At 42.7% G+C, this 12,125-nt stretch overlaps 1 protein-coding gene across 3 annotated transcripts in view; it reads right to left on the reverse strand.

Annotated features, from left to right (window-relative positions):
- RSPH3 (radial spoke head 3) overlaps nucleotides 1-8,594 on the reverse strand; it is a 44,803-nt gene extending 36,209 nt beyond the window's left edge. For all 3 annotated transcript variants that reach the window (XM_080941849.1, XM_080941850.1, XM_080941848.1), the window contains exons 1-2: nucleotides 7,957-8,594; nucleotides 1,132-1,219 (exon numbers count right to left, since the gene is read on the reverse strand). In XM_080941849.1, coding sequence (XP_080797975.1) covers nucleotides 1,132-1,219; nucleotides 7,957-8,492 — 624 coding nt within the window. In that variant the 5' untranslated portion in view covers nucleotides 8,493-8,594. The remainder of the gene's footprint in view (nucleotides 1-1,131; nucleotides 1,220-7,956) is intronic.
- Between the last annotated feature and the right edge of the window lie 3,531 nt (nucleotides 8,595-12,125).

A 12,125-nucleotide genomic window follows, 5' to 3' on the forward strand; every position in this document is an offset into this window, starting at 1 on the left:
AGTACAAAAATCCAAAGTCAAAGTTTAGAATTTTTTAGAGGGGTCACTAGAATCTGTTGAATTAAAAACAAAATAGGGTTTATTTTAGTAATTACTTATAATCGTGGAAATATGTATAATGTAAAAGTTACTACTTTTCTTTTTTTGTGCTGGAAATACACTATCTGGTGAAAGGATTTCCCCTCAGACCAGACTACAGAAGACAGCGTTATTTGGTACACTGCAGAGACAGCAGCCGGCATGGCAGCATCAGTGAACTGGTGCCACATCTACGTCCCTGTGTGTGTACAGTTCCACGGCAGAGCATGCCCACGCCACTGTGACGCTCACCTGTCTGCACCTAAAGCTCTGGGCCCACCAAACAGTAACTCCTGCCAGTACTGCTAGACCCACATACATACGCACATACATGCATATGCACATGCACACATGCCCATGCACATGTGTATATATGCACATACATGCATACACAACACACACACATAATACATGCCCATTACACACATATATACATACATATTAACATACATATACTTGGGGGGTGTTGGGGACTGAACTGAAGGCCTTGCGCATATATCAGGCAACTGCTATATCGTGGCCCATACCTCCAGCTTCTAGATCTTTAAAAAATCCACTCTTTAAGTAATTTATTTTTATTTCATTTTATAAATGTTTTAGGTGACAGATTAAAATCTGACACAAACATACAACTAATCTCCACAACAGATAGAATGAAAGCTGTGTTAGACCACTGTCCTGGTTAGTTTTCAATGTCAACTTAACACAAATTCAGAGTCACCTGGGAAGAGAAAAGCTCAACTGAGGAACCACTCAGATTGGATTTGCCTGTGGCCTTGTCTGCATGAGATTGTTTGGACTAATGATGGATGTGAAGGGCTCAGCCCACTGTGGGAGGCACCATCCCTAGGCTGGGTAAGAAAGCCAGATGGAATCCTTTCTCCATGGTTTCTGCTTCAATTTCTGCTTCAGTTCCTGTCCTGACTTCTCTCAGTGAGGGGTTGTGACCTGAAAGTGTAAGCCAAATAAACCTTTTCCCTTTCTAGCTGCTTTTGGTCACAGTGTTTGTTGCAACAACAGGATTAAACTAGGCCAGCCACTCAGTGTGCTTACCACCTGTCCTGTGGGCAGTGCGTAGGTGTTGCCTCGGATCACCCTTCTGTCATACATGATGTTCCCATAATTCATAGGTTCTTCAACTCTGTAAAACAAAAAATTCTAAGTGAACAGTGTGTGTGTGTGTGTATGTGTGTGTGTGTGTGTGTGTGTGTGTATTCTTTAAGTGAACCTGTTTCAAAAGAATTTAGATGAAAAATATCTCACAGGATTTAGAGAGATGGCTTAATCCTTCAGAGCACTCACCCTTTCAGAAGAGCCAGTTGGTTGCCAGTGTAACTCCAGTTTCATGGAACTGTGTATCTCTGGCACTATGTACATACACACACACAGACAAACACCCATACACATAAGGTAAAATACAAATATACAAAGGAAATAGTAGTACAGTCCAGAAAATATGGAGACAGAGCTATGGTTTATGTAATATGTTTCCCTGTGGTTGTTCTGGAACTCTTTCTTTAGACCAGGCTCAGAGATCCACTTGTCTCTGCCCTCCCAGTGCTGGCATTAAAGGCATGTACCATTACTGCCTAGCTAAGAATTTGATTTATTACTTACAGTAATTTCATGTTGGGAACTATTACTCCTATTGAACCGAGGAAAAATAGAAATGAATCTGTCCATATTCCCCTTCCTAGGAAGACACAGGGCTGTGTTTAGGCTTTAAATACTTAGGACTACTCAACAATTGTAAAAAGGGCTCAAAAAATTGGAGTCTGTCCTAAAAGACTAAGAAAGCTCTACTCAGGAATTGAAATGCACATTTAATAGAAGAATCAGGTGTTAAAGAAAGCCAACTTTGCTCTGGAGTCCTTCAATGTTTTTCTGTATACAGCTGTGAGGCCTACACTCACCTACACCCATGACACGTCACCCCAAGTGGGGCTGAGCTGCTGATGCAGTGAAGCATCTCCCAAACTTGAGCACACAGCATGCTTTTCTGTCCATACTAATTGGTGTCAGGCTGGGTCCTGCTCAGCTGGCGGCTCCTGTGTGGGAGCACTCTCTTTTCTAGCCCCATGTGCTCCGTCCAGAATCTTACTTACAGTCGTTTCCCAGCTACTCTCTGTACTTCTAAAGGCTCGGCTTTCTTTTGTCCATAGAGCAGTGGTCCTCAGCCCCTGATGCTGTGACCCTTTATATAGTTCCTCATGCTATTGTGACCCCAACCATAACATTATTTCTTTGCTACTTCATAACTGTAATTTTGCTACTGTTATGAATTGTAATGTAAATGTCTCATATGTGCCCTCATGGTGGGAGTTGTGACTCGCAGGTTGAGAACCCCTGCCTTAGATGATCTCATTCATGTGTAAAGCTTCAGTTATCATCGACACAATTCTATTTTATTTTTAGTTAAGTGCTCTCAACTCCAGGAATATCCAGCTGCCCAAAGACATCGTCCTAGGATGTCTAGAAGGCAAATTCAAACTGGACTACCCTCCTCTCATTCCTTCAGATGATTTCTACTTCATTAGACGCTGCCAATAACTACAGCTGTACAGCTGCCACTGACTGGAGAATGCTGGGAATCGTCTATGACTGCTTCCTCTTCCCTATCCCTACAGCCAGAGACAGTTACAAAGTCCACGCTGCATTCTCCTCACTGCCGTCCAGTGCTTGCTCTGTCACCATCTTTTACATGGACTGCCAAAAACCCTCTTAGCTGACTGGAACAACATTTCTTCCTCAATGTATTCCATATCCACTGAAGCCAGTGACATTTTGGAAGAAAGACTGTCCAAGTAGTACGGACTTGGTTAATGCCTCCTACTATGAATTAAAATAATAAAGGAAATAAGGTTGACACTATCAAGACAACAAAACCATGGCACCAAGTATTGATAAGGATTAATGTATTGGTTTAAATATTCTTGGAGGACAGGTGTACTGTATTTGCTCATATACAAATATACATATACATATGGCTTAATGATCACATTTCTAAGAACCTGCCTCATAGAAGTAAAAGGCCCAGTATATATAGTTGTCTGCCAAACCTCACTCTCTGTAGCAACAGCTAGATGCAAAGCAAGTATCTATCAACAGTACGAGGTTTGAACAATGATGGTTACACCGATACTCTGAGTTACCATGATACTATGGAAAACAACTGAGCACTCCAATTATTAAGGCAGAAGAGGTTCAAACTTGTGTATGTTGTTGTTGCTAGGAGATAAGCTGTGATGGTTCACCTTGATTGTCGACTTGACTGACTGGATTGAGAGACGCCTAGGAGATTAGTGAAGCAGACTTGTAGGTGTCTGTGATGTTCCAGAGGTGATTAGGTCATAAGCGATTTGACTCAATCAATAATTTAGACCACTAGTAGATTCAAAATTTGAACAGACTATGGAGAAGTGGAATTATAAAAAGTTGGTTTTAATGGATGAAGTTATTAGCAGTATGACACTGAAGGGTGATTCATGGCTCTGACTCCTTCCTGTTATTTTCTCCTCTGCTTTCTGGTGGCCATGAAGTGAGTACCTCTGTTTCCTCACATACCTTCCTTCTGGTGGCTAAAATAAATCCTCTCCTTCCTCTGCTAGTTTTCTTGGTATCTGTTCAGTAACACACACACACACACACACACACACACACACACACACACACACACACACGAGTGTTGTGTGTGTTCATAATAAGTTATGAATTTAAAAATAAATACGTGAGCCTGATTAAAAGTACAGAAAAACACATACACAATGGGTAAAATAGTTTGCCCTAATGACAGGCAGAGGGGGCTGAGACATACATCATAAGAATACCCTAGGCACGAATGGACTCTTAGGTGCTTTTTTGAATATGCATGTTCATGTACAAAAAGGAAAATAGTAGAAAAACTGCAGAATAATATATACTACTTCAATTTTGTTTTAGAAAGAAATCTCTTCTATATATATGGCCATTTATATGAATAGAGAAAGAACAACAGAGAACATCTAAAAGTGAGCAGGAGATGACGGTCTTCACTCACATTTAGTTCCTGCTGTTTCTCTAAGAGTACTCCACCTTTGTAAGCTGAAAACCAACAATGAGGATAATGTGACCCCCCCCCCCAGCTATCACCTTATCTCCTCCTCTGGCCTTGTGTCCAGCAGCACTAGTACAAAAGGGAAAGCGGACTGCAGCCTCTGCTGACACACACATCTTGCCTTGCCACTTCCCCATGCCTACATGAGTCTCCCTCCTCCTGCCCTCCCTGTGGTCTTCAGAGTCTTCAAACAGACTTGACTTCATTCTTTCTGTGTCCATCTGTCTGTCCATCCATTCTTATCTATCTATCTATCTATCTATCTATCTATCTATCTATCTATCTATCTACTATCTATCTATCTACTATCTATCTATCTATCTATCTATCATTCTTTCACTCTCTTTTATGGAATTTTTGAATATGTGATTTCTTCTCCTAATCTCCAAATTCATTTGGCTATTTCTTCAGCTCCTTCTACACTCCACACCCCAATTCCCAACAGGGATGATGGCCTTCTACGCCCTCCCAGCATGCCTTGTTTCTCTCTTGATGTAGTAGTGACATGTTTTAGTGCCTGTTTTTTTTCAATATTTGGCACACTCGTAAGGGTAATGGCACCGTCTTTTTTCATAAGATTCTAGCATGCTGACACACATACCAGGTACTGCATATCGACTGGCTTAAAAAGATCCTAACTGCTTCCATGTACAACTAACTGGTCCACAACTGGTCTAGAAGGAAGAAACCATGGCACTGTCAGATAAATCTGTGTATAGACTGGCTATAACCCATTAGTTGCACAACCTCAGGAAATGAAAGCAACGTCACCTGCTTCTCAGAGCTGTAGCAACAGCTACAATAACTGGCGCAATAGCAGTGTTTTAATAAATGGGAACAACTCCCATTGCAGAGGTCTCTTTAAATCTGAATTAAAACGTTTTACTACAATTCCATCTGCATGTTAAACCTTACAGGACAGGGCTTCAATTTTTTGTATATTTAGACTAAGAAAATTTACATCACTGGTATGAAAATATAAAAAAATGAACTAAAATTAGGATTAAATATACAAATCAAATATACAATATCAATATACAAATATACAATATTAAATATATATATATATATGTATGTATGTGTGTGTGTGTGTGCCTAGTTTAGACTAGGCAAAGACATGAGGTTGAAGCAAGGGTGAGGCCTTTGCTAGCTTGGCAGCCCTTGGCCAAGCCCTGCCCATCTTCAGAGATATAACAGGCCACTGGAAGGTGAGCAAGTCTTTATATCATTAAGAGAACAACATACATTCTCTCCTTGCTTTCCTATAACTCCTTCTTTAAACTGTCTAGTTAGTGGCTAATAACATGATGGAACGCCTGTTATTTTGTTGCTGCTGGTGGTGGTGATGGTAGTTTGTGTGTGTGTTTTTCTTCCTTTCCTTTGGTTTTGCTGGTGCAGAATTATTTATTTCTTGTGTTTAACTAAACTATTTGGGGTGGAGTTTTCCTTCTAGAACCTTCTGTAGGGCGGGTTTGTGGACAGACAATGCCGATGGCATCATTCCACACTGGAGTGCCATACAGAATTAGAAGGGGAAAGCAAGCTGATCAGCAGCCATCTGTCTTTGCTTTGTGACTGCAAACATGATGTCAAACAGCCTTGTCACTTTCCCTGCTATGATGTACTGCATCCCTTTGAACTGGAAGCCAAAATAAACTCTTCCTCTGTTAGGTTTGCATCTGTGCAGTATCTGATCATAGCAACCAGCCAGGAAACTCATAGAGCCCTGCTCCAGCCTCTGCTTCTGTCCTCACAGCTCCTCCGACTCAGCCTGTCTCCTTCCACTTGTGTGGGCTCACTAAGACGGTCCATGATGCTCTCGTTTTAACATCTGACATTTAACTATACTAATAAGAGTGTTTGACCACACAAGGTAATACGTTCATAGGTTCTGGGGATTATGTGAGGATGTCTTCAGAAGCCATCAATATTCTGTCTGCCATGACAGTGTTAGGCTTCACTTGGTCGTGTCAGACAAAAGGCATAGTGCAATTTTTTCATTTCTTTGAATTAAAAATACTAAAAGGTTTACATGTGCTTTACTAAGAGATTTGTAAAACAAGGCAGTCACATTTTGGTTTGGGCATAAGCCTATGGGTGAGTTTAACTGTATGTGTTTGTAATCTGCTGAGTACTCTCAGCTGAAATACTTAGGACTAGAAATACTTCAGATTTTTTTTTTCTCAGTTTGTATCTAAGTGACTCAAATGTAAACATGCTTCATATATGCCTACATACATAGCCTGGAGAGAATTACACACAGTATTTTTTACTGTACCTGTATTCTGACTATGACTAGTGAGTGACCATAATGTCTTACGTGGCACTTTCGGATGTGGCACTGTGGCAAACATCTTCAGGTTTGGGGACTGGCAGGGTTGCTCAAGAGTTAGAAGCCCATATTACTCTTGCAGAGGAGCAGCGTTTGGTCCCCAGCACCTATGATAGGTAGCTCCCAGCCCTCCAGCTCCAGGGGCTCTGATAACCCCTTCTGGGGTCCACTGACACCTGCACTCCCATGCACGTACACAAAGAAGCACTCACATATACATGTAGAAAGTTTCAGGTTTCCAGATTAGGGATGCCCATTCTGTTAAAACTTGTCTGTAAACAAGAAAACCTGGATTCAAATGTTTTTTTTTTTTTTTTTTTTTTTTCAGTTTTATAATTTACTGAGCTACAAAAAGGCAGAAGCCCTTGAACCACATCTGGCTTGTATTGTTTTTAAAATTTTAACTTTCTCGGAGGTAAAAGAAAAATGAGATAGTGCCCTTTCTGTGTTAGTAAAATTGGCTTCTCATATCTAAATATAAAACTGGGCTTCAGCCCAGTCATATCCTAATCAAGATAATGTGTAATTTTGCTCCTTTTAAACACATCGTTATCCAGGCTAGCCATGTGTTATCTGGAAAACTTTTTTACTATGGTCAATGTAGAAACTTTTGAACAAGATTGGACTGAAGACTTTGTAGAACAGAGGTATCCTGACTTAAAGAGAACGAGTCTTTGGACGTGGTTATATATAGTCACTCACCAGCAAGGCTAGCTAATGATACCCCCCCCCCCCCCCCAGGGTTTGCTTATTGACAAGGGTATCATGGAAGATAACCCAGTCTTATGGTTAAGGGTCTCAATCTACTTTGTAAGTAACCACTTTCATGAAACAGTTCACTAAGGTTTCTGCATTCCTTTGACACACGTTACTTCAACATAAAAATGTTATGTTAAGTCAACATTTTACTTCAACATAAAAATCAACTAGTTACAGACATCCCTACTGCTTCTGCCTCTGGGAAAACAGGTATGTCTCAGGCCTAGCTGAGAGTTACCAGTGCTAAATCACCACTTCGAGTTACAAGGTGAGCGAAAGGTGTAGCTACCACGAAGCTTGCATTCTGAAGCCCTGCTATTCCAAAACTTGAAGCTTATAGAAAGAACTCTGAGAACTATAAACTCTGTAGTGTTTATTGCCTGAATATTTGCAAACATTCACTAGGGTAATAGTATGTTTTGTGGTCCTGCATGGAGGGCTAACCTAATTCCACCCAGATTGCTGTGAAAGGAACTTTATGTGGCTGGCTCTCTCATTCGGTACACGCTATCCTCTCGATTTCACTTTCCTTATCTGCATGATGCAGTGATGATACCAACTTGGATTAAGAAAGAATATGTATGTGAACATGTCATGGCTTAGATCAGCTGTGCCACTGTTTAACCACATAGTTGTGTACACAAGGGAAAGCAGATGGGATGGAGACCAGAGAGGAGCTACTTTGATCACTCACGGCTGCAAAATGCTGTCCCGATAGCGGCGGCGCTGGCAAGGCACGGCCCGAGGCCTGCTGGTGTAGGTGTAGGTGCCTGACGCCCGGTTACGGTCTGTCATTGCCGACGCCATGTTGGGGGTCGAGCCGCCTTCCCTTCGGTGAAGGTAGGCTCTAAAGCAGGTGGGGGCTAAGGAGTCGTCGTAGCCGGAGACTTGTAAGTAATGCCAAGGGCAGGGATGCTGCGACCCGAGAGGACGCGGCTCGCGGGGAAGTGGGCGGGAGGCGAGGGGACCCCAGCAGCAGGTCGCTGGTAACCTAGGGTTTCTCCCGGGAACCTGGAGCGAGTCAGTCGCGCTCTCATCGGTTGCCGAGCAACCCGAGGTTCCACACTGAGGCAGGAACTCCAGGCAGCTCCGGTCAGCAGGGTTTCCGGAAGGGTCGGTAGTAAAGGGCACTTCCGGCTTGTGGCCCCGCCCACCTGCTGGTTCTCGGGCGCGCCTGCGCAGTGGCGGCTTCTTGGCTGGCAGGGCCGCCCAGATGTTAGTGGCGGCCATTGGGGCGAAGGTGACGCCGTGTGGCCCGGCGCGGGGGCTGCTGTCAGCGCCATTCCTTCAGGCCCATGTGCTCCTAATCTTTCAAGGGCCGTCCCGGGTTGTATCTTCTCCTGCCACGCCGCCGCGCTCCCTGCTTTCCGGGCGGTGACACGCCCTTGGCAGGCTGGCTCCCCGCTCTGTTACGCGCTGGGGCAGGGGTGGGAGGGCCGGGCGGGGCGGGCGGGGCGAGCTGTCTCCTGTTTCCCAGTTCCTCCCTCCGCTACCTGGAGTGAATTGCAGCGCCTTCCTTTTCCACTCACCTTTAGAGCATCTTGGGCTATCACAGCGACATGAGCCATGCTTTAGACACGTAACTTTTGGAAAGGGCTAGGTAGGTTGTTGATTAAGCAGGGCTCCCTTACACCCTTCAGGCACCCCCAGAGCGGAGTGTTTTAGGATTTAATTCTAGAACTTTAAAGAGGTTAAATTTTTTTTGCGTGTATGTGTAAGTGTATGCATCCCTAAGTGCTACCTTGGCTTTAATCGCGCTTCTGCAGAGTACTAGACCAGCAACACGTGGGCGAATGGTTATAATTTTTTGTGCGTGCACACTTTGTTTTTCCAGTCTGCAAAATGGGATTGGAATTCATCCCTTAGGATTTGTGAGAATTTAAAGTGTTACTCGAAACTTCAGTACTTAGAACTGTACCTGGTTAATGCAGTTTACCGTTCAAAGCAGTCACCATTCTATATAGGTATACTAAAAAGTATGTGCTAAGTGCTATAGACAACACTGCTAAAGACTTTCGATCTGACTGGTTTTGAGGAATCATTTGAGAAAGTGACATTGAAGTGAATATAATGTCGAGGTTAGTATCTGGAGAAAAGGTGCCTCTTGAATGTCTCTGATGGGGCCATAGCTTAGAGGTTAAAAGCAGGCTTGTCAATCTGCCGTGTCCTACTGCAGGAGAGACAAATTTCAGACTCACACACTAACAATAAGTGGGCATGATCAAAGGTCCAAAAGTCTGAGATGTAAAAATCCAGGAGGGTGTGTATAGATGACTTGCAGAAATACTTAAGAAAAGTGGGCATTATTTCATAGAAAAATTTATTTCATTTCATTATCAGGATGTTTTTGCCTCCTTGGAACAGGAAGCCAATTTCAAACAGCTAAAGCAATAAAGCATTCTTTCACTTAAGTTCAGAGATAAAGACTGGGGTTTTAGCACCCTGTTTTCTAGGAGGAAGAAGGAGCAAATTGGTAATTTAACTAGGGAAAAGTGGGTACTGAGTGGGTAGCCAATTGTGCTATTAATAAAGCGATAGCTACTAAAAGTTCTGTAGGTTTCTTCCCACAGTCTGGTTCTCTTTATTTGACTCCCAGGGCAACCTCACTTACTTCTTGGGATATATAAGCACTTATATATTTGTGGTAATAAAATCTTTTGTGTAGAGTCTCTCCCAGGTGACAATCCCAGATATCTGTGTTCTGCATAATTGCCTTGGATGGTCTGAAATGCAATGATTTGTTCAAAGGGTTTTGAATATTTACTATATGCCAAGCATTAGTCAGTGACTAGAAACTAAAGATTTAGAAGTTATTTATTTGTTTATTTAACATTTTTGACTTTGTGGAATTTATATTTTAATAGATGAATCATAAACACAAAGCAAGGGAGTAAAATTTAGATGTTATAAGAACCAAGAGAAAAAAATGCAGCATGGAAGGTTAGGTATAGAGAGGGAGGAATTTTAGACTGGTTAGAGAAGGCTGAAGAAGGATGCTCTCATCCCAGCAAAGATGTGGTTGTAGGAGAAGGGAAGAAGCCAAAGATGACTCTTAAGGGCTAATGGTAAATATTGCACAGAAATGCCTTGGCTGACTTTGTCCAGGAAGGATTAAATGAATTACTTATTTTTATGCTGAGGGTCAACCCCAGGGCTTCAAGCATGCTAGCCAGGCAAGAGCTCAAGCAACTGAAGTGCGTTCCCAGCTTAAGGATTTGATCTTACTGTAGATGGCAGTTAAGAGCAAGAGAAGATGGCTTTAGAGGATTCAGACATTTTGAGTGCATTTTGTTGTGTTTTTCCTGGTTGTTGTTATCCTAAAGCATAGGCCCTTCTCTCTTCCTCAAGAAAGCCAAGGATGTTTGGCAGGCATCCATCTTTGGATGAATTGAACTGTGTATGTATTTTTTCCATTTCAGCTTAGAATTCAGCAGGTAACTCCAATTAAAAGCCAAGCAAATAGGTTGTCCTCATTGCAGCCCCTGTCCCTTCAAGCCTTGGTTGTGGGTCTCAACTCTAGTTTTTCTCTCCCTACATTAGAAAGGCTCCAGGTCATAGCTTTGTGCTTGACTTAAGTGCCCTGCACAGAAGCTAACAAAATGCTTTGAAGAGGGAAAGTTTTGTATTACTTCCTGTGTTTCTCCCCTGCCTGGGTTTCTACTCCTTTATCCCCTGGTCATACCAGCCAGTCTCCAGCACCTTTAAACAACTTGTATGGTTTTAGTGAGGTTGGATTTTTTTTTTGTTTCCTTTTGAACCTTTACAATTACTCCTAAATTATGATTGTTCTGATTGGTGGTCATAGGAAGAGAGTACTCTAAGGTTGTTGGGCCAGAGTGACAGGAAGAACAAGTTGCTATTTTTAGGAAACTCTGGAGCAGAGTAGGTTTCAGGGTGGGCAATGGAAACTAAGTGGGAGAACTAAGCAGATGATGGGCAGTGAGTGTAAAGTCTCAGGGAATTGGTCCAGGGCTGAGAGAAAGATTATTGAGTTGCTAGCAGAGAGATGCTGTTTAGAGTTGTAAATGTTGAAGGAGTGTAGAGAAAGAAGAATGAGCCCCCAGGGTTCTTCTGCTAGAACTCAGGAGGATGAGGGAAAACTAGTAAAGGAGACTGAAGCGGAGAGGGCAAAGAGCTGGAGAAACGCAGAAAGTCTGTTTGCCCGGGTTAAGGGAGGAACCACCGTTTCTAACATTCACAGGTGGAGAACACAGGCAAGGGGCACGGGGTCAATGGTCTGTGTAGTTGTGGATGAGAAATCTCAATTATAGTAGGTTCAGGAGTGGGAGGAGAGAACATTTTGACCAGGCAGGCTTACTGTGAAGGAATAGAAGTGGTCCAGTACGAAGAGATGAGTTGGATCAAGAGAAAAGTTTCTGGTTTTGATGGGAAATTTGATTTTGTTAATGCTTATAGAAATGACTCAATGGAAGTATGGGGGATATGGGACAGAAAGGGAGCAATTGGACCAGCATAGCAAAATGATGGACCCTTTTAAACCAGCAGGGTGGACAGCTCCCCCCATAGTCAGGAGAAAGGGAAGCTATGCATTTAGGGACACAGGTTTTAAAGTTGTGTCATAATGGGGATTAACACAGCAGACACTGTGCTCTATGCTTTGCATATGTGATTTCATTTAGTTGTAATGATATAAATTCTAACTTTCCCATTTGTCAGGCAGAACTGAAACCTTAAAGGACCTTAGCAAGGTCACAAGCAGGACAGTGATGGGTAGGATTGAATGCTGGTCTGTTTGACCCCCTACCACACACAGTATCAGCTCATGGTACTCATGGTCTCCCAGTCCTGGAACCTCCTGGTTCTTACCTCCTCTGCAATCTCCCTTTTTGCTTCTCATCCCCC

This window comes from Micromys minutus (genome assembly GCF_963924665.1).
Source record: "Micromys minutus genome assembly, chromosome: 30".
NCBI classification, from domain to species: Eukaryota; Metazoa; Chordata; class Mammalia; order Rodentia; family Muridae; genus Micromys; species Micromys minutus.